The 27,789-nt window shown below is 37.0% G+C and overlaps 1 protein-coding gene across 1 annotated transcript in view; it reads left to right on the top strand.

The window, feature by feature from the left end:
* ADCY2 (adenylate cyclase 2) overlaps positions 1–27,286 on the top strand; it is a 203,583-nt gene extending 176,297 nt beyond the window's left edge. The window contains exons 17-25 of the mRNA XM_057370791.1: positions 689–808; positions 5,186–5,370; positions 6,880–6,964; positions 12,575–12,733; positions 16,792–16,938; positions 18,009–18,116; positions 20,152–20,266; positions 24,325–24,449; positions 24,960–27,286. Coding sequence (XP_057226774.1) covers positions 689–808; positions 5,186–5,370; positions 6,880–6,964; positions 12,575–12,733; positions 16,792–16,938; positions 18,009–18,116; positions 20,152–20,266; positions 24,325–24,449; positions 24,960–25,112 — 1,197 coding nt within the window. The 3' untranslated portion in view covers positions 25,113–27,286. The remainder of the gene's footprint in view (positions 1–688; positions 809–5,185; positions 5,371–6,879; positions 6,965–12,574; positions 12,734–16,791; positions 16,939–18,008; positions 18,117–20,151; positions 20,267–24,324; positions 24,450–24,959) is intronic.
* Positions 27,287–27,789: the final 503 nt, after the last annotated feature.

Here is a 27,789-nt window from a genome sequence, read left to right as displayed (position 1 = left end):
CATGAGAACTGGCCATAAATAGAAGTTCAATGTGGAAACAGCTCAAATGTTGGTATTCAAACTACTGGAATTTATGTAGTCATCAAAATTAATTAAAAAAAATTACTTTCTTAAGTCATTAAGAAAGCACTGGATCACTGCATCAAGGGGGTCTGTACGATGGTGGTTTCCTGTGTGATTGCTGGCTGAATTTGATGACCCAAGAGATACTGGATCCACTTTTCTGTTTCAATGACATTAGTACTGATATTGAAGTCAGCATTATTATGTTACTGCATCTGTGTAAACTGACTTCAGTAAAGACTTCTTGTTTTTTTTTAATTCTTCCCGTGTTTAAATAGTATGTTCAACTGAGGAATTATTCATATCAAATTTATTTCATCATTGTCTCTTGTGTGTGTGAGCTTCTGATATATGAAAGTAACATAACAAAGAGCCTTTTGTCTTTAATTCAAGTGAAAAGTGTCAGATGAAGGTTAACAAAGTTGGTTTTGTTTGAGAATGTAGGAACAAGTAATCATGTAATGTCATTTTCCTTTTCCGAATTCAAATTAAAATACAAAAAAATGGTGAAATACCAAAGTTAAATGATTACTGCCAAGGTTTTCTCTGTTTCTCCATTTCTRTTCTCTATTTTGACCTTAAACAGCTGTCATACTAATGGATTATATGTTGATTTTTTTCCTAGTTTTTCCTGGATAATGCTGTGATAGATTTTCCCTCAGTTCTTAATTCATCAAATGCAAGTTTTCCTAATTCGAGTAATCAGACACGGTGGTGTATACAAAATAACTGTTTTTTCCTACCGGTAAGTTCATTTTGCATTTCTTTCTTTGTTTACAACAATTGCACTAWATTGACTGTTACCAGATCTGCTTGAAGTTAAACACCCACCCATTTTTAAGAGTGCAATAAAAGCTTGATTTTTTTTTTTTCAGTTAGCTGCAACTGCATTTGAAGTAAGTGGGAAGTTAATAGAGATTAGTACTTTGGAAAATAGAGGTTTTAATGAATGTCAGATTAAAAAAGCAGCAAACAGCATAATAACAAGCATAATTTACCCATGCTAACACTTCACAAGATACCAGGATAACACACAGCATCTGCAAAGCAGACTGGGCACTGAAAGCCAGGTTAGCCTGTAGGCAGGTTCCTCAAGGACATGTGGCTGGTCTGAAAATATTCACTGTTTCATCACTGAAAGTAAATGTGAAATTGTCATTGCATATTTGATAAGAGATGGGGTGAGAGTGGTGGAAATAAAACTCTCATGTGCCATTATATAAACTGTTCAAAAGATCTGAACTCATCTGAAAAAGACATCTTAGTGTGCACAAAAGTACAATGGCACATGCAAGAGGAGAAGGAAGGACGTTGCTGCAAAAAAGTGGGAACTGTATCCTAGAGAGCTGTGGTTCTTAAAAGGATTACAAAAGACCTGCAGTTGAATATAACAAGCCATATATTGTGTCCAAATGGGTCAGCTGGGTTTGGATGAATAAGCTGGTGGCAGCRAAAGGAGAAGGGAGATTATTTTATCTCTATGGTGAAATGATGAGACCATTACCAAAATGGTGTGTCCTGATTTCCACACAATACGTTTCAAGTGAAACAGCTATTCACTGTGTCAAACCAAACAATCCCAGGCACAGGCAAAAGCAAGATGTTAATTATATATAGAACTCTCCTCAAAAAAAACAGTTACAGTAACTTCAGCACTTACAGATTTTTATCATCTTCCTGGTAAGGTAGAGTGGAGCCTTAGTTTCTGTTTCTCATTTTCAAATTTAGCAAACTAAATACCAAGATACCTTGGTACACTTGGCACTTTGATAGGTGTCTACAGATACTTTGGGCTTTTTGAAACATCAAGCTCTCCTTGTTGACAAAGGAATTAAGCAGTCCTTCTCCCACCCTCTGCATGTGTTCACACTCACAAGCATGTGGAAATAAATTGTTCCAGTGATTATTTATATTTGTTTGTTTCTTTAGATAGCAGGCTTTCTAGTCTTCATTTTTTTCTATTTCTTGTTACAGTTTTAAACATTTGGAAGGTATTTTACTCTCTTCTTTTTCTCCAACAAGCATCTGAAGGACATATATTTCACAAATTTATACTTATTATTTAGATTCAATTTGTTGTTCTTAAAAAAATCTTCATGTACATTTTTTTTGTTTGCTTTCCATATATAACTATTTGTCAGTTCTTCTCGTGATTAGTAYGATTCCAGCAATTCAGGATTTATGGCTTTTAATGTATTAAAACATTCTTTCATCTCAGAAAGTTTTTCTTTGATAGATTGGCACAAAAACATTATGTTAAAATTYCACTTCTGACAATAATTAATGAAAAATTAAMGTYAGCTAAAGTTTTTAAAAGCTTTAAAACATCTGTCAAATACACATTTTTTTCATCATCAGACACTGCATATATTTTAGCTTGARAAAGCTATAAATTCCTTTTGAGTTACCACTTTTAACATCGTTATTATTTTTTTAATCTGGGAATAAAATTTCTCTCTCTTCACTGTGTAAGATATTGAATAGTTAGGCTGAAAAATGTTTGTTTACTTAAATTAAAAATTTACTTTGAATCTGTGTGTTAGTTTTTTAAGTTTCACTCCTGTTGGTAAACTTTATATGATTTATTATAGTGAACCTTACATCTATTGACATGTCATCTGAAATGAGTAAATAAGAGCTTCAGGAATTACTTTAGCCCCAGTTGAATTAAGTTCATTTTRAAGCAAAGCAATTGATTTGCATCCTTCTCACACCCACCCCCCCACCCCCCCCCAATAACTTTTTGATTGGTATAGCTTTGATTGGTGTAGCTTTGATTGGTACAGCTTGCTTTTATAGAAGACTTAGCAAAGATTCCTCAGTAAATTATGGGGACATTTTTTTGTTTAGTTTTGGTATGATGCTTCTACAATGTTTCCATGTAGTAAAATTCGATGTGTATGTCTGTTCCTGGGACAAAATACAGTCTGGTGTCAGTCACCTCCAATGTTAAATAAATTAAAGTTATAATACTGACTTCTRAAAGATGCAGTTTTGGAATATACTTTATTGGACTAGGAAATTTTTTAACAAAATTAATTTGTTCTCAAGTTTTTCTCTATAGGCATATTGAGAATAGAATTCTTTCAGTAAAGATCTTTATACCCACAGAACTGTAGGTYTTAAATTTTAAGAGAAGAGACCAAATGCACTGGGCTGGGTCCTAAGTGTGTAGTACCCTGTGATCCTGTGATCCCAGTAAAAAAAAACACTCAGATGCTGTGAGGTATTGGTAAAAATACCCTTTACTTGAGCTAGCACAGGAAGAAAAAAGAGGATAGTTGGAGTTCTGCCCCTTCAGATGCTGAGAATCTTGATTCATGCAGCACGAGATGCAGGTTCTGTCTGTGGAGAGGATTCCCAGCATTTTCCTCTTTTGAGCTGTTRGAGGATTTTCTTAAAAGGAAACATTTCTATTCACTGCTTCAGCTGTCAGACAAAAATGACATCCATGAGAATTTGCTGTTGCACTGTTGGATAAAGCCAAGGCCACAGAGGTGGCATTACACTGGTACCAAGGGGGAAGTGCCTGCAGGCTGCTGGGCTGTGACAATTGGCTGAGCTGGCTGAGGTTATCCTGTGGCCGAGGGATGCACTAAGCAAACCAAGGGCCTGCATTTGTTCAGCTTTCCTCTTATATGGATTGCCAGCCTCTCCAGATCTCCTTGTTGCATACTGAAATACTGCATTGCAACGCAAGGTATTGGAGTCAACATTCATAAATGTGTGGCTGTGCCATCCTGCTCTAATCTATCAACACTTGTTTGAAATCTTAGCTAAAATATTCARTGTATTCTATGTATTCCTATGGAACACTGTCAGAGACTTGAAAATTTCTCGATCTTCATCAAAGAATATCTATTTGTGGAKTCAAGACTGCCTTTGCTTCTTTCCTTTTGGAAAACCGATTTCAACAGCAGAATGCCTTATTGACTCAAAAATGGATGCTGCTATTTTTATGTAACACTGATTTTGKAGTGTGACCTCCTCTGAAATGAAGCCATCAGAGAAGTTTTATTTTTCGGGGTTTCTGAAAAATAGTTCAATCTATTTCTTATTTCAACCAGATTTTGAAGCAAATTACAGTAGCAGCAGAGATTGAGATGGCAGATCAATTCTCTCTGATGGCTACTGTGAAAATTATTCTTCTTAGTGATCCTCCAAAATTAGTATACAGTGATTCAGGTTCTGTCAAAAGTACTGCCATCAACAAGTCAACAGTAGTCTGAAAATAGCATGTCTAGAAATAGAATGCTTTGTAGGTTCAGAAAAGAAACTTCCTTGCAAGGTGCAGGACTGTAATTTTCAGGAAGCATTTCTGGCAAAGGTGTTGCATATTAAAGACTATGATAATTATTGCAGTGATGATTCCTCTTTTAGGATTAATTTTGATGCCCTAATCAATTTCCAAAAAGTATCAAGAGAAAATATTTTTCCAGGAATCTAACTTCTACAATACATATCTTTGTTGATATATATTACATAGGAAAGAAAAGCCTTTTTTAGCATTGGAATGGGTTTTTATATGGTCATTACTCCACAGGATCTGCAGGAAGGATTTTTTTTTTTGTATTTATATTCTGAATAGACTTGTTARTAGCTTTGTATTTTTCCTATCCTAGCTGTATTTCTGGAGTTTGTAGAATTGCACATCTATGATGTTTGTCTCAACTGTGTATTGCATCAGTTTATAATAATTACAAATTAGGGAATGAAATTGTATTCAGACCTTTAGGCATTTTACCTTGACCCTAACACTAGCTAGCCATACAGAGTAATCACTGGACTCAACATGAATGAAAACTGTGCAGTGAAACAGGAAAAAATCTTATGTCACTTTGCTGGCAGTGAACTCCTACATTAGATTTCAACACCAGCCGTGGTATCCCACAAATGCAGATGAGTAAATCAGAAGTGTCAAAGGGTGAATATTAGGGAGCATAAATTTATTTTTATTGGCTGTCTGTAAACCATAGTTTCCCAGATTGTGATAGATTGCACACTTCAGTGGTCAGTTAATCAATAATTTGTTTTTTAAAACTAGCCTGAGCATTTTATTATGCATGATTTCCTACTCGAGAGCCAAATTCTAAATATTTTCCATTTGATTTCTCTTTGCCAGTATTTTATATACAGCTGCATATTAGGGCTCATTTCCTGTTCTGTTTTCCTGAGGATAAATTATGAGTTGAAAATGGTAATAATGTTGATTGCATTGGTGGGCTACAATGTTATCCTTCTGCACACTCATGGGCCCATGCTGGATGACTACAGCAAATTTATGTATGCAATGGCACCTCTTAGAAGGTAGGTGGCTAACTCCAKTCTTTCTAAAATTAAATACTACCAATGGTAGTTCTTATGTCATGAAGCATCTGTGTTTGGCTATGTAATATCAGTCACAATGGAAAATCTTTGTCACTCTGCAGCTGATACTTGATTTAATGCCGCAACTCAGAGCATTAGAATAAAATAAATCTGGACAAGGCATGTAAATCACATACTACAGGTAATAGAGTGTGGTTTAATTTGCATTTTTGTCATAGAGGATATTATAAAGAAGTTCATCAAGTTTGTAAGGCCTGAGGCTGCACATCATTAAGGCTTTTAGAGCATATTTGCTGCAAGCCAAAGAAAATCAACTTCCCCAGAACTACTACATTGTCTTAAATCTTTACAAATGCAGTCTTAGCTATTGAAAAAATCAGACCAAAAGTTTGGATGTTCTTTTTGGTTTTTTTCCTGTGCTTATGTATGTGTATCTAAAGTTTTTAGTGAGATGTAGCTGAAATCTGTGTTGCAGGTGATAATAGGTAAGACCAAAATTACCACTCCAGTTCCAGCTATTGCTGTATAAAATAATTTTTAGACAGCTGTAATTTCTACTGCATTTTCAAAACAAAGAGGTGATTCTCTTCTTTGTAGGTCAAGTAAATGGCATATGCCACACCAGAAAGTCTGGACATCCAGAGTGCAGTTAGAATATAATTTTTCCTGTGCTGTAACAATCATGGGAAAGGATCTCAATTGAAAAATTTAAAAATTAAAAAAAAAAAAAGTGTAGGTTTTCCTTGCACTTAAATCTAAAGATCAAATGGCAACAAATTCAGGTCTTTGTTTCCATTGCATTAGTGGAAAGGGTATGTGTGTCATGGTGTGAAGAACCAGGGGACACGTTAGATTGAGCATGTGCTTCTGGTAGCTTTGATTTTGTCCAGTAAGCTCTGTGTCTGTTGTTATTTTCCTTCCTAAATCTCTCACCAAGGTTCTTGTTTCAGTGGCATGAGTAGGAGATTTCTGGTGTGAACTGTTTCCCGTTACCTCTAGTGACGTTTTCCAAAGCAGAGTTTTTAATAAACTCTGTACAAGATCTATGTTGTGCCTCCTGTAATTCTCAGGTGAAAAGGTATCTTGGGAGTTAGGTGCTTTAGTTTCTGTTTCTTCATATTCATTGGATATGGTCGGGCTCTCCACTATGGAAATAGCGTTATTGCATTAAAAATCTATTTTTATTCTGCCTATAGAATAAGCCACAAATCTCCTCCATTTGTAAGTAAACAAGGACATTATTTTTACTGAATCCCCATCTTATTATTGGACTTCAAAATGTAGATACATTTGCACAGAATGTAGTAGAAGTAATTAAAGCTACATAATAGAAATAATTATATTTCATCAAATAGTAAAGCATATTTAAATGGTCTTAGTTTACATACCAGAATTAGTATACATAAATTRTGGTCTTATTTTTTGTGCTTGAAGTAATATTGGTTTAACATTTGAGCATCCTGCTTTACTTATGTTTTTCTTTTATAGGCCAGGAATACTGAAGGACCTGAAGACAATGGGTTCAATTTCCTTGTTCATATTCTTCATCACATTGCTGGTTTTGGGTAGACAGGTAAGATGTCCACTTCTCTTCACCTGCACCAGTGGACACAATGCCAGCTGCCACATGCAGCCTGTCACCTTCTCAAAGAAACACCTTTGTCCCATTTGGTCCTATACCATTGCAAAGGATGGTTGGGAGCATCTATAAAACGATTTTCTTTATACCTTCCAATAGCCCTTAAAACTCCCCAATAACTATGATTGAGGCATTATGGTGTAGTGCACTCTGCCTATTGCTTGTCATTCTSACCGCCCCTGGCTCGTAGCTTCCCGGTTTGCTGCCATCTGTCTGCATCCATCTGCTGTCTCCCTGGCTGCTTAATTGCGAGCTATTTTCTTCACAGTTATTACAATGTGATGCAGACACAGAAACAATRCAACATGCACACAGAAGCGTACCACATGCTGAGGCCATGGTTGCACAAAAACTGTGACCCAACAGGARACTACTCTTTTTATTACCAGTTGTGCTTTTTCAGAGCAAATGTGATGCAAATGCTCTTACCCTGTATTAAGCTGAGGGAAGATGCAAGGGCAGTTCTTTCTCTAAATCCTCAGGCCTGAACAGGATTCGTGGGTAAAAGCTGMAATTTCAGCCCATTGTGCCGGGAACAATGCAGTGCACAAGGCAGGGCTCTGAAATGGAAGAGGCAATCCATGTGAGATCTCATGAACAGTCAGTGCCTTCACAGACTGCAGCCTCGGGAAGGATTTTATCCCAGACTGTCCTTAAATCATTCATTTACATTACAACTGCTCAAAACCCAGTGATTTTCATTTAAATTAATTTAAATTGCCATGCAGGTTACTATACACAAAAGTCTTACCTGTCAGTTTCTGCAGTATTCATTGTAGTGGGGAACCTGTTTGATTGAGAATTAACATTCTTCATCTGCCTTATTGCCAGCAGAATGTTAGTTTGTTCATTTGGTGGTGGTGGCAGAGTGGGTTTAGAGCACAGCTACTTCCACTCAGAAAAAAGGATCAGTTCCTCATCACAGCAGTGGAGACCCTTTAGTCCCTGTCAACCAAAGTGTCAGATGGAGGCAGTGGGTGCAATACCAAGAATAAAGGAGAGAAGGAATATCTTCTTTGCTGGGAAGGGACAGATTTCCTTGTGGCTTTAGTCACATCAACAACAAAGTTTGTTTTGCACACAAGTGTTCTCTGTCACACCAGCTAAGAAATGATCCTGTAATGGAAAAAGTCTTCATTTTGAGAGCTGTAGGTCCAGGATTCTTGTCATGATACCACTTACTTGTAACTCTTCAGTCTTTTGCCTTTGATTTTTCTGCTAACTTACTTGCCCTTAAAGAAGGAGGAGAAAAAAACCTGCATTTTCAAACATTCTCAAGCAAAGTCTAAATATTACTGGAAAATGTTATAAACTAATTTTAATACATACGTGGCATAAGATTTACCATTTTAAGTTACTGTTGGTGACGTTGATTGCTASCAAATGCTTAGAAAAGAATAGGGGAGGAAATCAACCTGCATAGAGTGACCTTGTCAGGGACATATACTTCTCACCTTCTGCCAGTTGGTATTTCTCTGGCCATGTTTAATAGCTATTGGCTATTCTGCTTTCTGTTTTACTGTCTGATTCCTTGTTAACCCATTCTATCTTCCCCATATTTATAATGAATTTCACAGGTTGATAAAAAGTCATGTGACATTGTCTTTCTGCTTTTAAACTTCCTGTTTTCTACTTTCATTGAGTGGCACTTGCAGGATGCTGTTGAGCCATCTTGGCAGTGTAGGCAAAGTCAAATTCTTCCTTACCCTTCTTCCACAGAGGGTAATGCACAAATAATTTCTCTGTTAGTTATTGCATATTTTACAGATAATATCTATTTTTTCTTCTTTTCATATCTGATTATTTAAAAAATGCTAAAGATAATAACCACTCATGAATAGGGTGGTGTTTCCAATTCTCTTAAGCTGTCACTGGTGCCTCTCTGTCCTCGGGGTGAGTAACCAAAAAGTTAATCCAAAAAAAAAGTGGATTCTATCCTGCAAGCCTAGCTCTGTGAACCTGCTCACCACTGGTCAGAGAGATGCCTGCCCTGATGCAAAAGCAGAGGTAGGGAATAAGTGCCTTTGGTTCAGTGGGGTGAAGAAAGGGAGAGTTGGTCTATCATTACATGTTTTATGAGCCTACTTAATCCTTCCAGCTGTAACACTGCTAGAAGCAGGCCTTCCCTCAGCTGCTCATTCTCATCCTTGTTTCTTCCCATTTCTACTTGCTCTGAAGATATGTAGTGGATCAAAATATGGTCAGGCTTAAAAAATAACCCTGCAGAAATTGTTGGTTTTGAGCCAGGTCTATATTCAAGATTTATGGCATGGCCATAAATAAAATGGCCATTTTGTTCCAAAATAGTAGGAGTGAATAGATAAAAGTGAGGTGGAGAAAGCAAAAGTGTTTTTTTGATGGCACTGCCAGCATAGACTACGAGCATTTCCTGACCTGAGATGAAGGGACTCGTTTGATCCTGCAGCCATATCCTGACACTTATTTGAGAATACTCTGGCAACAGGCAGACAGTGCGTTGGGAATGGTGATTCCATTCCCAGGAGAATCCAGGTTGGGGTGGGCTTGACTGTTTAAGGATTGTGCTCACCCTTAAACACCATTGAGCACTAAATCTCTCTTGTGATCGGTTTTGAATTACCACTATTGACATAGCCTGTGAATTCCTTTCTCAACAGAACAGAACAGATATGTATGTATCCCATAACTCTGTAGGCTGGCTGTATATTTTTTCCATGATTGATTATATTGTAGTTATCCACACTGAATTTCATTGGTAGTTTTACTGCTGAGGTGCTTACAGCAGCTTTCCTCAGCTGTATAAACTGTTTCTTTCTCTGTTCTATTTTTTCGTGAGCTTTTATTCTGTGAGGGGATTCTTCTCTTCTTGAACAATATAGTCTTTTCAAGAGCCTCTTATGAAAGAATTCAATGAAAACTTATTTCAAATTTCACTGGTAGTCACATGACCATTTACATCTTTATAGTAGATGGAGGCATGTTTACAGAAATTAAACTCTTCCAGTTGTACCAGCTTTAGCCAATGTGTCTAAATAGCTCTTTTCCTCAGCATTCTTCTTATCTTTTTTTTTGCACGAAATACCCTACTCTATTGTTCCTGCTTCTTTTCCAGAGACTTGCATTATATCCTTACCATTTGTCAGGTCTCTTACACTCTATTTTATGATCAGGATATCCACCACAAGTTTCCTATGATGCAAATAAACAAAAAAAAACCCACCCACAATTCAAAATAAATTAATAAGCTAGTGCTTTTTAAAAAGTCTGATATYAATTTTGCAATATGATATGCTGAATTTTCTAATTTCAAAGCAAATTGTTGAATACATTCTGATTTATTTTTTCTGATCTCTGTGTTCTCTTTGCCTTATTTTATAGTAGTCTAAATTTAATTCATTAAATAAGTTATCAGTTTGATATTAGCTTTYAAAGAAGAAACATCTTTTTGAATACTTCACTTAGCTACCACATTTTCTTCTCAATATTGAGTTGGTACAATATATGGATGTCTCATTTCAGCAGGCATCCACTTCACTTTTGTCAATTTATGCCAATAATTTTGATATCCCAGGGTTTTATTGGATTTTTTATGCATGAATAYAATTGGTGGCATTTGAATTTACCATCTATGTGTATTTATATTTATACATCTAACTTCTTGGATGTGTAAATATCTAACCTATGTATAAAAAAGACATTCTAAAAAAGTTACTAAATGTATTTTGCATCGAGTGGACAGCCCTGAAAAAAGCCCTGCTTTTGACCTCAAGCTTTATAGGAGCAATAATTGCCATTTAATACAGGCCCAATGACAGGGCAAGAATAAAATCCTATTTCTGGATTCCTGCTGAAATCTGTTCTTACATTCTCTGTGCCTTTATGATTGTATAAGTATTTAAGTCTCTGCCCATTCTACATTTGCTTATAATTYGCAAATACTCTTTAGTAACCTATAATTATTTAAAATATCCAGCTTGTTTGTTTATTTGACATTCAAAGTCTAGATTTCTGGGATGCAGCATGATCCATTCTAAGATGTCAAGACCCCTTTTACTTTCAGAAGAATGTCAYCTTTGAGTCAGAAGAGCCAGAACATTTCTTTTCAGTGCACTTAAGGTCTGCATTCTGTCTTTAGTAGCGCAGGTATCAGCACAAAGAGACTCTGTTAACAAGGATTTCTTGTAATGGATGTTCTCTTTCAGTTTTTTAATTAAATATCCAAACAGTACCTGGCCCTTATCAAGCAATTCAAAAGAAACCTGAGTGTATTTCTCTCCATGCGTTTAAGTGGAGGAATTATTTTCCTCTTACTGTTTTTTCATCCTGCAAGTATTTGGCAGATAGATTTTTTGCTTCACCAGTTTTTACTTTCATTGCCTTTTAAAAGCTTGCCAAATCATTTTAATACCATCTAATTTGAACTTTCTACTCTTATCTTTGGCTGTGATCTCAATAGAATATCTATGAATCATTTTCAGCCGTGACAGCCACTGTCCAGTCAGAAGGACTGCCCTCATATTTTCTGTGAATGCTTACTGAGTKCTAATAACACTAGCTAGCACTTTCAGGTTTTTCTATAATAAGATTGCCATCATAATCATATTCTCCTGGTTAATAACATAGTCTTCATTGAGATTGTCTGATTGTGTTAAACCATTAGACTATGTTGAAATTGCTCTTGATTTTTATCAGCTCAAATGAGATAGGCCAGAGGAGGCTTTACTGTAGAAATAATGCCATAGAATTTATGACAAAACAGTGACAATATTGAAAAGATGTGGAGAGAGCTCTACAAAAATGCAATTTTAWTAATTTTTTCACCACCTTTCTAATGAAATTGGTTCTCAAAACATACTGATACTCCAACAATTATAAACATTTCCATATAGTTCCAGGCATTGTTGATGTAGCTACTAGAAAACTATTTTGAAAACACTGGGACAAAAATAAAAGCAGGATAAAGTATTACAGGAAGGAGTGTAAAAGCAAGCAAGCAAGCAAACAAGCAAAAAAAAAAAAAATCAACTGACAAAAATTCAACTGGGTTGGCCCTACTGACTGACYCTTTTTTGATAGTCTAATAATGACTTGATAAACTGAATCTATATTAWTAGGCTATTTTCTTTTTGCCAAGCTGGTTGTATGATGTAAATTCAAGTTGGTAGAAGTTAATGTCTTCCTGAAATGTCCATTATTATAAGTGAAATCCTACATTTACAAAATCTTATTAATTTGCAAAATTATAAATTGTTTCCATTAGAGTATTTGATTTATAGAATGAAATTCTACTAAAGTCTCAGACAAAAATAAATAAATTTTCCATTGTTTAAGTCACCTTGCAATTTTTCTTATTTTCTACTGGGCCTTTAATTTGGATTTGATAAAAAATGTATGTCATATAGTGTATGCTTGGGGTTTGACTTCTGTGGGATCTGGAATTATACTTGGATAGCCAAATAACAGCATTATAGGGGTTGTGTACTGTGCTTATTTTGTCTCTTAAACCTGTACTCCAGCAGGACAAGATGCCTATTGTTTCTTTACTTCTGTGTCCTCTTGTAACAGAATGAATATTACTGTAGGTTAGACTTCCTGTGGAAGAACAAGTTCAAAAAAGAGCGGGAGGAGATTGAAACCATGGAGAACCTAAATCGGGTGCTTCTGGAGAATGTGCTTCCAGCCCAYGTTGCTGAACACTTCTTGGCAAGAAACCTGAAGAATGAGGTCAGCTGTCTCTGTATATCCTCTGCTCTGTAAGAAAGCAGTGTATCCTGGAAATACCACYCAATGCTGTTTGGAACAGTAGGTCCTCACAGTAAAAATACAGATTTACAGTCACTTTCATTCCCCCTTTCCTTCCTGTAAGGTTTGCTTTACAGGACTGAGTGCATCTTAATACCTTGAAATAAAAAGGTGAAAAATTTCTTAGTGGCAATGGACTTTGCCTATTGAAGGACAGTTATAAAAAAAGGTGAGGAGGAGGAAAAACAGAATGGTTGAATCAGCATGGGTTTAATTTTAAATCTCATGCATTCAGATGCTTTTTCTTCCATGATCAGACTGGAGTTGCAACCACATTCTGAATTTTTTTCTGTTGACTGGAGAGCTTTTTATTGGATTGAAAATTAACCTTTTCCCTGAAMCAGTGGCTATGTTAATTATGGAAAGATGTTCTGAACACTGAATTACCTGTTTACTCACTGCTTATGGACCTAATCCAAGCACCAAAAAAGTCACCCAAAAGATCCATCTTTGCTTTGCTGGAAATTAGATCTGYTCCTAATATTCCTTTACACTAATAACAAAGAAAAACAAAAATAAAATATAAAACCATTTAGAGAGCTATAGAGATTTTAAATGTAAGAGTTTGAATTACTTGTTCATGCCAAATAATTGTTCCAAAACTGACAAAAGAGGGCAGAGGGCAGATTTAGAGATGCATTTTTGATGTATTGAGYCAAAAAGAACAATGTCTTCCCTTTCGCTGTGGTTTGCATTAAGCAATACTAATCAGTACTTCATATCAATACTTTAGTATTCCCTGCAAATACTCATTTGGTAGCTTACGTCAGATGAAAGTTGCTGTGGGKTTCCTTTGAATGCAGTGAAGATTTTGGCTGGAAGCCAGGTTGACTCAGCTCCAGTTCTCAGTTAAGGCATTAAACATAGCAAACCATCAGGATATTGTTTTCTTGATTATGTGCTACTCCACCTCAGCTCCCCAGCAGAGCAACGCCATCTGCTCACCTTTGTATTGGCAACCAGATTTATCTTGTCGCCCCTCAAGATTCTTAAGCTGGAATGAGTTTATTTAATGTAATGAAGAACAGAAATTTTAATGTACTGAGCTCCACAACTCATCATGTCATGTCACCTGAAGTAAAAATTATTTGACGTGATTTTAATGGTATCCATTAAAAAAAAATAAAAAAATCTCACATTGTTCCTTCTTTCGTTTCCTTAAACACAGTTTTCAAAGAAAGGCCCTTTCAAATCCCTGAAAGTGTTCAGGAGTATGTGTGATGTCTTCAGATGTGTTTCAATGCCAGCAAGATTGTGTTGAACCTTAAAGAACATTCTCTATRTGTGTATGTAAATACACCTAAAGATGTTAGGGCAGATCAGGCCTTTGTTTTCTCTGTGTGGAAATKTAAGTCAACAGATACTACATTGAAATTTGTCCACATTTTCCTTAGCTGTAAACATGCAAGTTAGTATAGTTTTACATGTGTTCTTTTCTGTTTAAAACAGATTCTGAGATTAAGATAATGGATGAATATTCTGTTTCAAAATACTACTTCCCTTAGTATTTTATGCATGCAGCTGTGTATGGAGAAAAGGAAAAACAAAGTGTGCTGCTGAGAAACAGGCAGAAGATATGAAAAGGGAAAAAGTGAGTGTATGAATGCTAACTGGGAGCAGTGGGACTGTAGTTTTAGATGACCAGCAAAAGYTTTTTTATCACAGGATATACATTGACTAATGCAGCTTTCTTCCTAATTCTGTTATTTAGATTCCCTATTAGTAAAAAGTGCTTGGGAGATTTTGTGCTGCAAGCTAACTGGCAAGGCCATTACTGAGGAAGAGGAATCCTATTTCATTAGCTACAGGATGGAGCTAGCACCAAACTTAGAGCAAAATTCTGCCCCAGAGAAGCTGACACCATACCCTTCCAAGAGACARAACTGAACCGGTTTGCCTTCCAAATGATGAGGGGACAGTAAATGGAATATACTTGCAGAATTTCAGATGTTATTAAAGAGGAAAAAGAGAAGGATTGAATGCAAATGACAGGGTGATTTTATTTTTGTTAAAATAAGAAAAACTTCCTTCCTAGAATGGTATTGCATTTAATTTTCTGACTCAATGTTTTGGAGAGTATTGTTTCAAGAGAAGAACTCTCAGGAAAATTAACTCACTCAATTGTAACATCCTTTATTATTATGATAAAAATAAATTAGCTAGGGATGACTCCTTAAAATTGTCTGAAATTTATCGTAATAGTCACAATTACTACTCATCTGGTTATAAATAGTGCCATTTTTTGTTGTTTCCATGATGGTGCTATGTTATTGAGCATTAGTGGGGATGGGTATTGCCCCAGTGTTAGACAGAAAGGAGGAGGAATAGGTTGCTATTGCCAAAAATGAAATGAAGTTACAGGGAAAGTGACTTGAGGAAGTAGAAGTAAAGCTGAGCTAACCACAGAATGAAATCTCTGTACCTTGTTAAGGAAATATTCCCATCTAACCATCCAGGAGCCACTCTGGCAGTCAAATCCACACCACTGAGCTGGAACTGAATCCCCTTCACATTGGGCAGCTCCAATGAGWAAACAGGTGCCCTGCTTGACTCCCCACACACCACACACAGTCAGACCAAGTTTCCTTACTGGCTTGGTCCTTGTGTTTCCCACAGCAGAGTCTCAGAAATCTGGATTTAATCAAGGTGCAACAATAGAATAACAGCTTAAGCTGTGAATCACAACAATATATTSCATCCCCACTGCACACAGTTGTGGTGGAGCTTCAGCGATGCYCCAGTAATAGAATTCTTAGAAAATACAGGAGGACAAAAATCTAGTAATAAAAAATTTATCTCCTCCAGCTGCTCATGTTCCTCCCTGTCCATCATTATTTTCATGTTTGCTCAGAATCTTCCTTCACACATGTGATGGGATGAGGCAGTCAGCAGTTTTCCCATATTTCTGTTATTTTTTAGTTATATATCAGCACTAAAGATCCGCTATGTCTATGCACATCTGTGTACAGGCACACCACATCCTTCCAAAAGGACACACTGACAATCAAACTGCAAACCCCAAGCTTCACTAAGTAAAAATATCTTATGCTTCTTGAACTCACAGAACAAATCATTTTCACCTGAGTATTGAAATCCCTTTATACTCAAATAACAACTTGAAGGTTGTTTTCCATTAAAGTAGATAACAGCCTCTTTTATTGCTGTGTCTACCTTTGTGTATAGACACTATTTCTTTTCTAAGTATTTGTTTAATAAATTTTCTTTATTTCTGTCTTTTTTGGGGGATGTGAATTTGTCCTGAAAGAAGAAATAGTCTAATGTTCAAGAGCAGTGGAAAGGAGACTGAAGGGGGTAGTGGGAGGTAGTCCTTTTTAGCAACAGAATCTTTCTGTGGAGTAGAGATGCTCTCATTTCAGTGGTCACAGAAGGCAGTGCAGACTCTGCGATAAATAAGTTTCAGTTCAGGTGACTTCTTTCTTTTTGTGTCAGCTCCTTGTTATGCAAAAGAAATGACAATTAATTTGTCCTATTAGGCATATTGTCCTTTTAGGTTAAGATCAATCAGGGTCATATTGCATTATGCATTTGTAGTACATTGAGTTTGTGATCTTGGTTCAGATTTTAGTTATTACAGTAACACAAACTAATAATAAATTGGATATTGTTTTATGAAATACATTTTCAGTCATGCAAGCCAGACTAAATTCTTTTCATAAGAAGTCTCAGAGATGGGCCTTATCTAATAAATTAGTGAACATTTTGTTTTCATAGAGTTAATGTTCAGGAAGAAAAAAAGTCATGACAATATTTTTATCTGTGTATGTTGAATCTCTTTATGAACAGGATTATGTATTGTTTAAAATTAATAAATACAAAGAACATCCAACCACCATCTTAAGGCATTCCAATAACTGCAGCACCTCTGTTTTTAGATCCTGGACACTGCATGTTAATAAGGACAATTATTTACARCTGGGTATGATAGATTTTTTTTCTTTATTCTGTTTTCTTTTGGACAGGATCTGTATCACCAGTCGTATGACTGCGTCTGTGTCATGTTTGCCTCCGTTCCAGATTTCAAAGAGTTTTACACAGAATCTGATGTAAATAAGGAAGGGCTGGAATGTCTCAGGCTGCTAAATGAGATCATTGCGGACTTTGATGATGTATGTACTTACAACAGTGATTGAGTTATGGTTTCAATCTTACTAAGTCATGATATGCAACAGTCAGAAAACATGCTTGCAGGGGAGAGTGGAAGAGCTGCCAGAAAAGAACTTTTGTGTGCCAGATCACATGGAAAATACTTACAGAAAGTTTTAAATGAAAAAATATATTTATGTGGGATAAATCAGATATTGATCTGACATCATACTCAATTGCTTTTAATTTGCTGTGAGAATCCTATGTGGTATATCTGACAGGATTTTTTTTTGCCCTTTAGCTTCAGCTCATGAGGCAGTCACATTATATGCCATGTATTAACCACAAGTTCTAAATAGGAGTGTCTAAATTCAGATACAGCTTTGTGTTACACTCAATCAGCACTGGTCTCATTGTATGATCAGTTGATAAGMAAGCAAATCAGAGGATTTTAGAAATTTTAGTGCTCCATTCTCTGAAGTTAGAAACAAGTAGAGAGTATGAGTACAGATGGATTGTGAAAAGGCATCTATAAAGGCCTCACCAGAACAGTGTTTGTCTTTAAGGAAGTTATTAATGATGAAGATACCAGTAAAGGGTATTAAAATTGTGTCAGGACTCTGAGAGCACAGACTGGATTTGCAAATCTGAGGCTATAGAGAGTATTTTAGCAGCAAACCCATTCGGAGAGCATTGGGTGTCCAATGTACAAAACAACCTGAGATATGAACTAAAATCCTTGGATCAGAAAGCTGCTTAAAGTTTAAATGTTTGCTGGCATGGTGATCCGGTTCCAGTATCACGAGACCAGTCTACTGACTTTTAAAATCTGTATGAACAATAAGGTGGAATTTATTCTCACTACTATAAATTTTATCCCTTTATAGTAAAAAGGTATTTTAGAAGAAAGAAATTCCCTTTCCTTGGAGTTCTGTAACCATTRTTTTATCCATCCTTGAGTTCTTCAGTCTGTATATATTTGTGAAGCCAATTTGGGTCTACACAGAAACTGTTCTATGACTTGATGCTCTGATTAGTGTTAGAGTAACAAGGCTGCTGATATGAATAATGACTGACTGTCCTTGTTTTACAGTTACTGTCAAAGCCAAAGTTCAGTGGAGTTGAAAAAATAAAGACCATTGGAAGCACTTACATGGCAGCAACAGGATTGAGTGCTACACCCAACCAAGAACAATGTCAGGTASAGGAAAACGCTCCTGCTTAATAAAAGCATATTCAAATGAAGGCTAAARATCTCTTCATTAGGCTGCAGTTTATGTATAATAATGTGGCCTAGTTTTTTCTTATTAGTATAGATTGTATTGTACTGGACAAGTGTRTACTTTAGTTCTCTGTGAATTTTTCTCCACATTGCAGTTTGAAAATGCCACCTGTGTATTTGCTAAAACAGACCTTCTACTCTAAATACAGTACAGCATTTTATTCCTGTGTTCTGCATCAGAACTGGATTTACAGAGCATACAAAAGACTGCAAGATTTAATGTTTTCCATTGCAATCTGGTAGGGYTGATATGCCTTACTAACTATACATTATGGAACCCTTAGACTCAGCATTAAGAATGTGTTCCTTTGTTTCTAGTTTACTTAATATGATGGGATTAGGAACTGCAGTCAGTGGAAAATATGTTTAGAGAAGCAATTCATAACTTAYTGAAAAACCTTGCTTTTGCTGTGATCTTTAGAGTACTATAGGTTAGTGACAGAGAGATAGCAATTAAGAGTCAACACAGTCTCTGCTAAGGATTAATGTACTCTTGCCAAACTGATATTCCTTCTAAACACAAGCAATTAACACATGAACTATAGACCCTAAGGATCCTGAGGACAAAGAATTATTTTAAATTAGCTCTGACATTTAATACAGGGAGGTAAAGGGCATGAAGAAAATGCAGAACTGCAGACCGAAGATGAGAAGACATAGAGAGCTCTCAATCACAACTAAAACTAGTGCATGCAGAGGAAGAATATTATCATTTGAGTTATTTTCACGATCAGGAGATCCACAGTTTAGCATTCCATTGGTGGTTTAATTCACATTCTCAAAAGAAATCCAGCCTTCATTCCAGATTCCCAAAGATGCACAGATCCTGCAGTACCTAATGTGGCAGTGACTGACTGCTAGACATACTGCTGGGAACCACCCCCAGCTTAAAACAAGCATCCAAGGAAGACTAAGTGCCTAAGGAAGGGGTCTGAATACATCAACTGAACGGAAACCATCTGTTTTAGCTAGGAGTGAACTCCAAAGGAAACAGGCTTCATTCATCTAAACAGCTGCTCCGGCAACCACCACTACTGTCCCACCCTAGGCTGATGCACGCACTCTATGAATCATCTCTGAAGTTGTCATCTGTCCATCTCTTCTGTCACTTTATCTCAAGAAATRGGGAAGGTTCAGAAATTTCTCATTGAGATCAATGAGTCCATCTCTTATGAAATCATTCAYTTGTCAGGATCCTACCTTGGGCTGTGGGAGACCAAAATCAATTTTCTCCTTAGCCTGAAAGGACTCAAAACAGTACTTAGAAATGAGGTTACTTTGTTATGTCTGAGGAGAGATTAAGTCTACAGCCTTTATATGTGGTGTAAGCTCTGAGCTAGTAAGTGAGGGGACAGACTGGGCTTGTCATCTTCATCTTGTATTTTCGTCATTTTCAGATTYGTTAGATGTTCTCAGAGGTACTTGCTTTTCTGCCAGATTAGATCAGTAGAAGAACTCCTAAAGTTGTGAATTTCACTGGATCTTAAGCATTTTATAAGAGTGCTGAGCTGTGCAACAGTAAGAGGGGGGAATTTCTGTGGGGCTGTCCAAAAGCATTATTTATTATGAAAGGGAAARCAATAGAAGTAGACACTTAGAGAAAATAAATTAACAAATCCTGGGCACACATAGATATTGAGTGCCTATGGAATTAGATAGTAGCTAATCAGKCACTTGACAATCAAAATATTAGATTCAGCATGGTTTGGATCTATCACCTCTAGACTGCCTGGTTGTACACAACTAGAATGCATTCTGTCTCTTAGTCATTGTTTGATCTAACTGATGCTGGGCAGGGTACAACCTTCTACATTACTCTTCTGCATCTGCCTGCTGACATTGGGACATCCCTAAGGGCTTAAGTACTTTCAAGTGTTCCGAGTGTTTTAGTTGTATTCTCACAGCAACCAAGGCTCACGAGAACAATTTTACACTGTTTGTCTTTTGAATTCAGGAACCTGAACGACAGTATATGCACATAGGAACCATGGTGGAGTTTGCATTTGCCTTGGTGGCAAAACTGGATGTCATAAACAAGCATTCATTCAATGACTTCAAGCTACGAGTAGGTGAGTATCCCAGGATTCTTGTGAGAATATGATGGACAAATGGAAGGATTCAGCATGAAGTACCARCTGATTAAAGTAGCAGCAGAACTGACCAAAAGGGCCATGATAGTAAACAGCACCATCTTTACCCTGTTTAAAAGCACCTACATGGTATTGCCCATCAGCCTCAGCTCCTGAGAGTTTCAAGGCAAGACTCAGAAAAGGGCAGTATTCCTATGTAAGGAATGGTTGGAAAAAAAATGTGTTCTCATGGCTCTGAGTGGTTTTATGGTAACTCTGTAAAAATCATTGTAGAGGTTGAAAGATATACACATTTTTTGAAGTCTATGAATACCAAAAGAATAGACAAGAAAACTCTAGACTGGGCTTTGGGAAACTATATAAATGGTTTTTCAGAGGACAAGAGCTGTAAGGGGCCAGTGAGGTTGGAGTTTGAAATATTTTATGTATACTAAACTCAAGCAAACACACAAAAATGCACTCTTTCCTTTGCATTGTTAGACAAGGAAGAGTATTTGTCTTCTTTGTTATTCAGATAAGAGCAAAGATGTCTAGTTATTTATCTTGGAAAGAGGTATCCCTTATGTTTCAGTTTCTAATTGCTTCTACTTGTGCATTATGGTATTTTTAAAAAGAAATAGACAGCTGCAGTCAGCAGTAGAAAGAACGATGAAATAAATGAATTCAGGGATGGTCAAGAACCATATGTTCCTAAATGTTTATTTCCTGATAGCAGTTTCACAATGCAATATGTAACGTGAAAAGTGTGAAATGAAAACAGTAAACAAATATTGAAAACCMATAAATTCCGTAAACGTGTCAGAAGTATTTGATTTCCAACAGTTCTCCTGTCTTGTCTTTTTCTCACTGTGCTGCTTGCTTTTCCTTTCGGCTGCTCCTCTCAAGTCTATTTCACAGTGCCACCCACTGGCRAAACTTGCTGTCTTCTGACTTGAAACAGGGGCTTCTTAGGGCACTCCTTTGCCAGTGTGATTTGTATTCCTTGCTAGAGCTAAAAATGACAAAGCAAATCAGAAGTGTGCTTCCTTCTCAGASTGTTACAGAAATTGATGGTTCTTGCTATAGCTGACATGGCACATACTTGCAAACACATTTATATCAGCAGCTTCAGCACAGACAGAGCTGCTGGGTGCYGGGGCTACGTCTGCAAACTGCTTAAAGCAGCACTGAGTCCGTTCAAGTGGGGATCATGAAGCAATCTTTCTAAGGGGAAAACCAAACCAAACCAAAATACTTACTTTGGATTTTTACAGTTCTTGCTAAAGATTCCAAAGAATTCAGACTCCCTTGCTTCATGAAATGAAAAATGTTTGAACTCTAAAAAGGAACRCAGGCCCCAAAGTGGTACTTGTGCCACCTTAATCCAACATAGGCACAGCTTCTTCATTTTCACTTCACTTCTTCTCCACTTCTCACCACTCAATGATAAAAGYATCTGAGATCCATACTAATTATAGCCACAGAAACACTTTAACAACTACTTCAGACCTAGTCCCTGCTGTAAGGACTTTGTAAAAGCCTCCCTTGGCCAGCATCTAAATCCAAAGTTTTTTCAACTCATTAGAGGTCTCAGCTTTCATAATTTTCTATGAGTACTCAAAATGCTAGTGTAACTTAGGAGGTACACTCTACTCTCATCTTGTCAGGCAAGAGAGGAGAGTACCTAGATGACATTTGAGGCATTCCTCCCCTTCTGCAAGTTGAGGTGCTTGATTTATGAGACAAGCTCAGATATGCTTTTGCAGCAGGTTTTGCACAAGTATTACTTCCTTTCAGAAGAGAGGCTGGTGTATTGTTTTCCATATAAATTCATAGTTACAACATTTGTCTGTGTTATAGGTGACCTAATTTGTTTCCCTGTTTTGGGTGAGGCTAGGCTATGAGCCTAGGCTGTAGGATACTTCAGAATGARATATTCTGTGTCATTCCTGCTGAATAGTGTTGCATTTCATAGAATGATTAAATATTGCTTTGGATATGAGAGAAAGAGACAGATGATATATCCCCCTCTGTTAGAGCATTCACCTGTAGTGAGAGTACTACTTTTCCAGCCTTGCCCCAACATTCCTGTGTGTCCTGCCAAAAAGACCCACATCAGCAGGAATAACATAGAGCAGCATATCGCACAATGCTTGKGTGGCCAGAACACATTCCTAAGAGATACTGGTAGAAGTTTCCTCAAAGGAGGAGGGATCTGAAGGTGACTCTTGAGCTCCTGAGTTATTACTCAAACCATCAGCAGTGGTGGTTCAGGAAGGAGGTAAAAAATAAAAGTCCCTTCCTGCCCATTGTATTTTGTAGGAAAGTCCCACTGCACTGCCCCAGTTTCTGGATCATGGCCACACACATYTCTTCAATATTCCCTGCTAGGCAGATTGGGCTACCCAGCAGATGGCTTTTGTGGATTCCACTCTTAGTTCCCTGGTGCTTTCTCCAAGTTATATATCATGAAGTAGAAAAACCCATCCATGGCTCAGTTGTTAATGMAAAGTGTTGCAAGGGCCAAGTCCCTTTGTGCATTTAATCTCAAGCAGTTAGACAGATACATATCAGGTTCTATTTGTTATCTTTTAGTGTTTGCATATTTTCCCAATATAATTTCTACAGTCACGTTTTCTGGGGTTTCCAAGTGGGATGATAGAGTGGTTGCTACCCTGTGCTGCCATGTTACATATTAGATGAGCCAGTTCTGAGATCCCTCTCCATCCTACAATCACACTTTCATTCTGCTGCACAGATGTATCCCTAATGATGGTTTCTGTCAAGGAATAACRGTAATCAGTTATGATCTATTGAGATAATTTTAGAAATCCAAACAACTCACTTGTACAGGGTTTATTTCTCACTAGGTCTACCTTGGCTTTCCTGCTCATTGGTATGTACAGTTATAGTACACTTGATGCTGGTTAACGATAGTACTTTGGATTTTTCCTCCTGGTTTCTTTCCCTACTAGCAGAATGCATCTCACTCCCTTTACAGGCTTAACATAGGTTACAAACTAACTGCAAGATAAAATATGCCCAGAGTCTAATGAGGGACTATATTGTTCTACTATATTGTTCTACTCCACGCTTAATCAAATTATTGGAATACATATATTTATACTGCAGTTCTTTAGGACCATTCTATGGTCAATCCAGCCTTCAAAACAAGGCTGGATTCAAATCCTTTCAGCTCATTCACATTAGTTTATTCTRCATTTAAGTAGCAAAGAATGCTATAAAAGTAACTTGACTGGGCCATCAGCTTTTACAGAGAGGAGACCCCTTTTCACTGCAAGTAGAAATTAAAAGAAATTCTTGTATATCTGTTTTCCCAGAAGCTGCTGCTCACCCACAGTGTGTTCCTCGTGCTACATAATAAAGGCAGCAGCAGGTTATTAGGATGCCAGTGGTTGAAAATAGCAAGTTACTCAGGATGGGAGGGAGCTGTAAACCTAAAATTAGATGAACTGACTTTTGGCATTTTTATAACTAACATTCTTCTGCCATAAATAGTTGATAAAACCATGGTAAATGACTGTTTGCTGCTGTAGTCACTATTCAGCATGGGCCAAATTCTGCATTCATTGATTTGCTATATGCCAGATGCACTGTGTGTCCTTGTTTGGTGGATCCTCCCAGAATCATAGAATCAGCTAAGATGGAAAAGACCTGTGAGATCATCTAGTCTGACCTGTAACTGAACACCCCCATGTCAACTAGACCATGGCACCAAATGCCACGTCCAGTCTTTCCTTAAACACCTCCAGGGTCAGTGACTCCACCATCTCCCTGAGCAGCCCATTCCAGTGTCTAGTCACCCTTTATGTGACTGACATAATGCAGATTTGTGTTGATTTGTAGCCAGGTGGGGGTTGGTCTGACTTCTTTCATGCAGTTGTAGAGCACAATAAGGTTTCCTCTGAGCCTCTTTTTATGCAGGCAAAACAACCCAAGCTCCCCCAGAAGCTACTCACAGGACTTGGGCTCCAGGCCCTTCATCAGCTTTGTTGCCTTTCTCTTCACTCCTARTGTTAAATTCTGATGTTTTCCAGGTATAAACCATGGACCTGTAATAGCTGGAGTAATTGGAGCTCAGAAACCACAATATGATATATGGGGCAATACAGTAAATGTGGCCAGCAGGATGGACAGTACTGGTGTCTTAGATAAAATACAGGTAAGTCTTGATTTTGTACTAGCAGGCTTTCACCCAAAATGGCAGAATAGCCTAAAGTTTCTTTTACCAACAAGTTATGGGAGAAACTGGCAACAGCAACTCTGAAAAGTGATCTTACCATCACTTTATTTACACAGCCTTTGTATTTGTAGAAAGATGGGCAAGCATGGGTCTACTGAAGTGAAAATAAACTCCTGAAGCTGAGAAGTGCTATGTGAGGAAGAGTATTGTTCCTAGTTCCATTTATCTATCTACAAACTCTGTTATCAACCCTAAGTACAGAAATGGTTACACCAAATTTGATACTTGATTAAAGTGATTAGAGGGGGCTTCCCATATCACACTGCTTGAAAGCTCAGGAGTTCAAACCTCACCTGAGACCCTTAAAGGCCTTACGAACATTGCAGCAAACCCCTTATAACTGAACAGAAAATTGTTATCTGCACACTCTGGAAAAAGATTCTGCTTTGCTTTGTTATCAACACTGGCTATATTATTGTATTGTTGCAGGTTACAGAGGAGACAAACAACGTCCTGCAAACACTGGGGTACATGAGCACCTGCAGAGGAATAATAAATGTAAAAGGAAAAGGAGAATTGAAGACATACTTTGTACATACGGAAATGACAAGATCCCTTTCACAAGGGAACGTGGCATCTTGAAGATGCTTGTACGTGTCATCAGTACCATATTTTCAGGAAAGTATCACGCACTTTTTAACTACATTTTGGCCCTTAACATGCGTGCTATTTTCTGGTATGTGGCACTTATTTTAATATGGCTGCAGAATAGTCCCATGAGCCATCATTTTGCACCTTGATATTTCTATGTTCAAGGACAGTCGTGATGTACGCTRTAGGACTGGAAGATTGTACTGCTGCTTGCACTGTTACTCAAAGACAAGAAAAGAAGGAATAGGAATCAAAAGGAGGTAACGCATCCTGAAAGGACTAAAGAGAGGTGTTAGTGACAAAYGCGGGGAAAAAAGGCAATAAAGCTAGGGGTGCATACTATTTTCTGATGCATGGTGTTTTCTGGAAAATACAGTCGCTCCCCAATAGCATCCACTAATCTGGTATTAAAGTATACAGTATTGTAAATAAGTTTACTCTGTTCACACATGATTTGGATGTGATCACCAGTTGCATCTCATAGCCAGGGACACGTTGGGTGGCTTGCTGGCATTCTTTCTGAAGAGAGAACTAACAATGCTGGAATAGTTTTGTACAAACGTGTCAAATGTTTTGAAGCTATTGTCTTTTGTAAGGTTAATTCATTAAAAGTTTATATGTACTTTGTCTTACTGTTGCCGTCTCTTAGTTTTGTTTCCTTCCTTGGCTTCTGTCGCTCTAAAGCTGTGTGTTTTCTGCTGCTGCCTCTGCTTTTTATTCATTAGTTAGATGCTGAGGCAGGCTATGGCCAGCTATCTCAATAGCCTTGGTCAATAATATCTGCTGGACTTGCTATTGCCTTTCAGAAACTAAATCACTCTACTGTCTTCAGTCATGRGTGGCATCCTAGGCATTTGGCAGTCATTTACTCCCTAGATGATACAGAAGACTGACCTCAAATCCAYAAACACAAGCAAAGTGGGGGATACTGAAAGCAGTAGCAGTGCTGCTACTTAACAACTGGCCTGCCTTGCTTAAACAATAAGTAGGTGAAGCTGTAAGAGAAGAAAACATTCTGTTTCACACTTTGACAACCTTTTTCGCCCTTGCATGCCTTTCACTTAACCTTTATAATGATGGATTTTATGAGACAGTTAAAATAATAATCTCATTTATCATTTAAAGTAATAATCTCATTTATACTCATTGGGAGATGAGTATGAATGAAATGCTATTTTGTGGATATTCGACATTAATTTAAATCCCTTTGAATTAAAATTATCACACTTGCAGAGTTTCACAGATGAGCCAGGTAATAGACAGTGAAAGTAGGMAATTGTACTATCTATGTTCCTTTGAAGCACAGATAGTAACAATTAAGTTTTGCTTTGTTGTAATCCATTTTTTTTAGTCAGAGCATCCTAATAAAATAATGTTATTTACAAAACAGCATATAATTACAAGATTTTTTCTGACTCATACCGTATGAATATAGAAGTTAACTTATGCAATATTACCTCTGGAATGTCAGATTGCTCATTCATGAAACATACATATACATTTGTATAGTATTGGTACCCCAGAAGTTCTCAAAATTGTRGGCCATAAATATATGGCATCAGTCCCCAGTCTCACTGAATGTGGCACAGTTTACTCACAGCAGCCATCTGCCCACTAGTGAATTGGAATGACAGTAGCTTTCAAAGTGCCTAATTTGCTGTAAAATAGACAATCTGATTTTTGATCCCCTTAAGTTAGTCCAAAAGCAAAATGTAAGTTGTTTCACTTCTGTTCAACGTGACACACTTAATTTGTCGTCCAGTGCTGGCGACTTCTAAACAGTGATTTTCAAGACAGGTGCTCAGTCTAATAAAATCTCATGAAAAATATTTTTGTTGTCTTTATGATTTCTTCATTTTAATTAATAAAATAAGATAAATGTTAAAGACTTTGCAAATAGATCATATGGCTGCAAAACCAGTGTCCCAGTCATTGGCTAGCTGTCACTTAGCTATGACACTTAAGACATCTCCTAAATCCCTCCTCACCACTTATTATAAATTTGTCTTAGGAATACTTAAAAAAGTTACTTATCTCCTTCTTAGACTTTATRTGTACTCTGAGCCTTTAAAATCATTGTGGTATTACCACAGGTCAATGCAATAATTTCTTGCTGTGGATGAGAACCCTTATATAAATTGATTCTTTTGTATTGTCTCATATAAGTGCAGTATAAACTGTGCATTCAGGATTTTGCTTTCATTTGTATTCTTGCACATCATTAACAAACCYTGTACCTAACTCTATAGCCTTGTTTCTGTGATTTTCATAAAAGGTAAACAATATTATTTCTGTAAGCTATGAAATGTAAAAACAWCTGAATGGCAGGGAGCTGACTAGTCCAATTAAATATAAAGAAAGGTGTATATGCGCCCTCCAAGAGCATGTTGAAAATGCCCATGTTCAGAGCACTCATATTTCACTGGTGTTTTTCTGTYATTTTGTAATTGCATTTAGATTCTTGCAGCCAAATTCTGCTAAAGAAAATGAGCAAAAGATATACACGTATTTGCTCAAAGAAACGTGCATACCATCCTCTCTCTAGCCTTCAGTTGCTGAGTATTACTATCTTTCTAGTGCTGAAAAACTATTTGTATTTAATAAATACCTCTTGTCTTCCAATACATTTTACATCTACTGTTTATATTTTTCCTCTGTCTAGATTCAC

This window comes from Malurus melanocephalus, unplaced genomic scaffold (assembly GCF_030028575.1).
Source record: "Malurus melanocephalus ecotype Western Australia unplaced genomic scaffold, MMel_1.1 scaffold_133, whole genome shotgun sequence".
NCBI classification, from domain to species: Eukaryota; Metazoa; Chordata; class Aves; order Passeriformes; family Maluridae; genus Malurus; species Malurus melanocephalus.
Note: the sequence above shows the minus strand (reverse complement) of the source record. Positions and strands in the feature narration are given on the sequence as shown.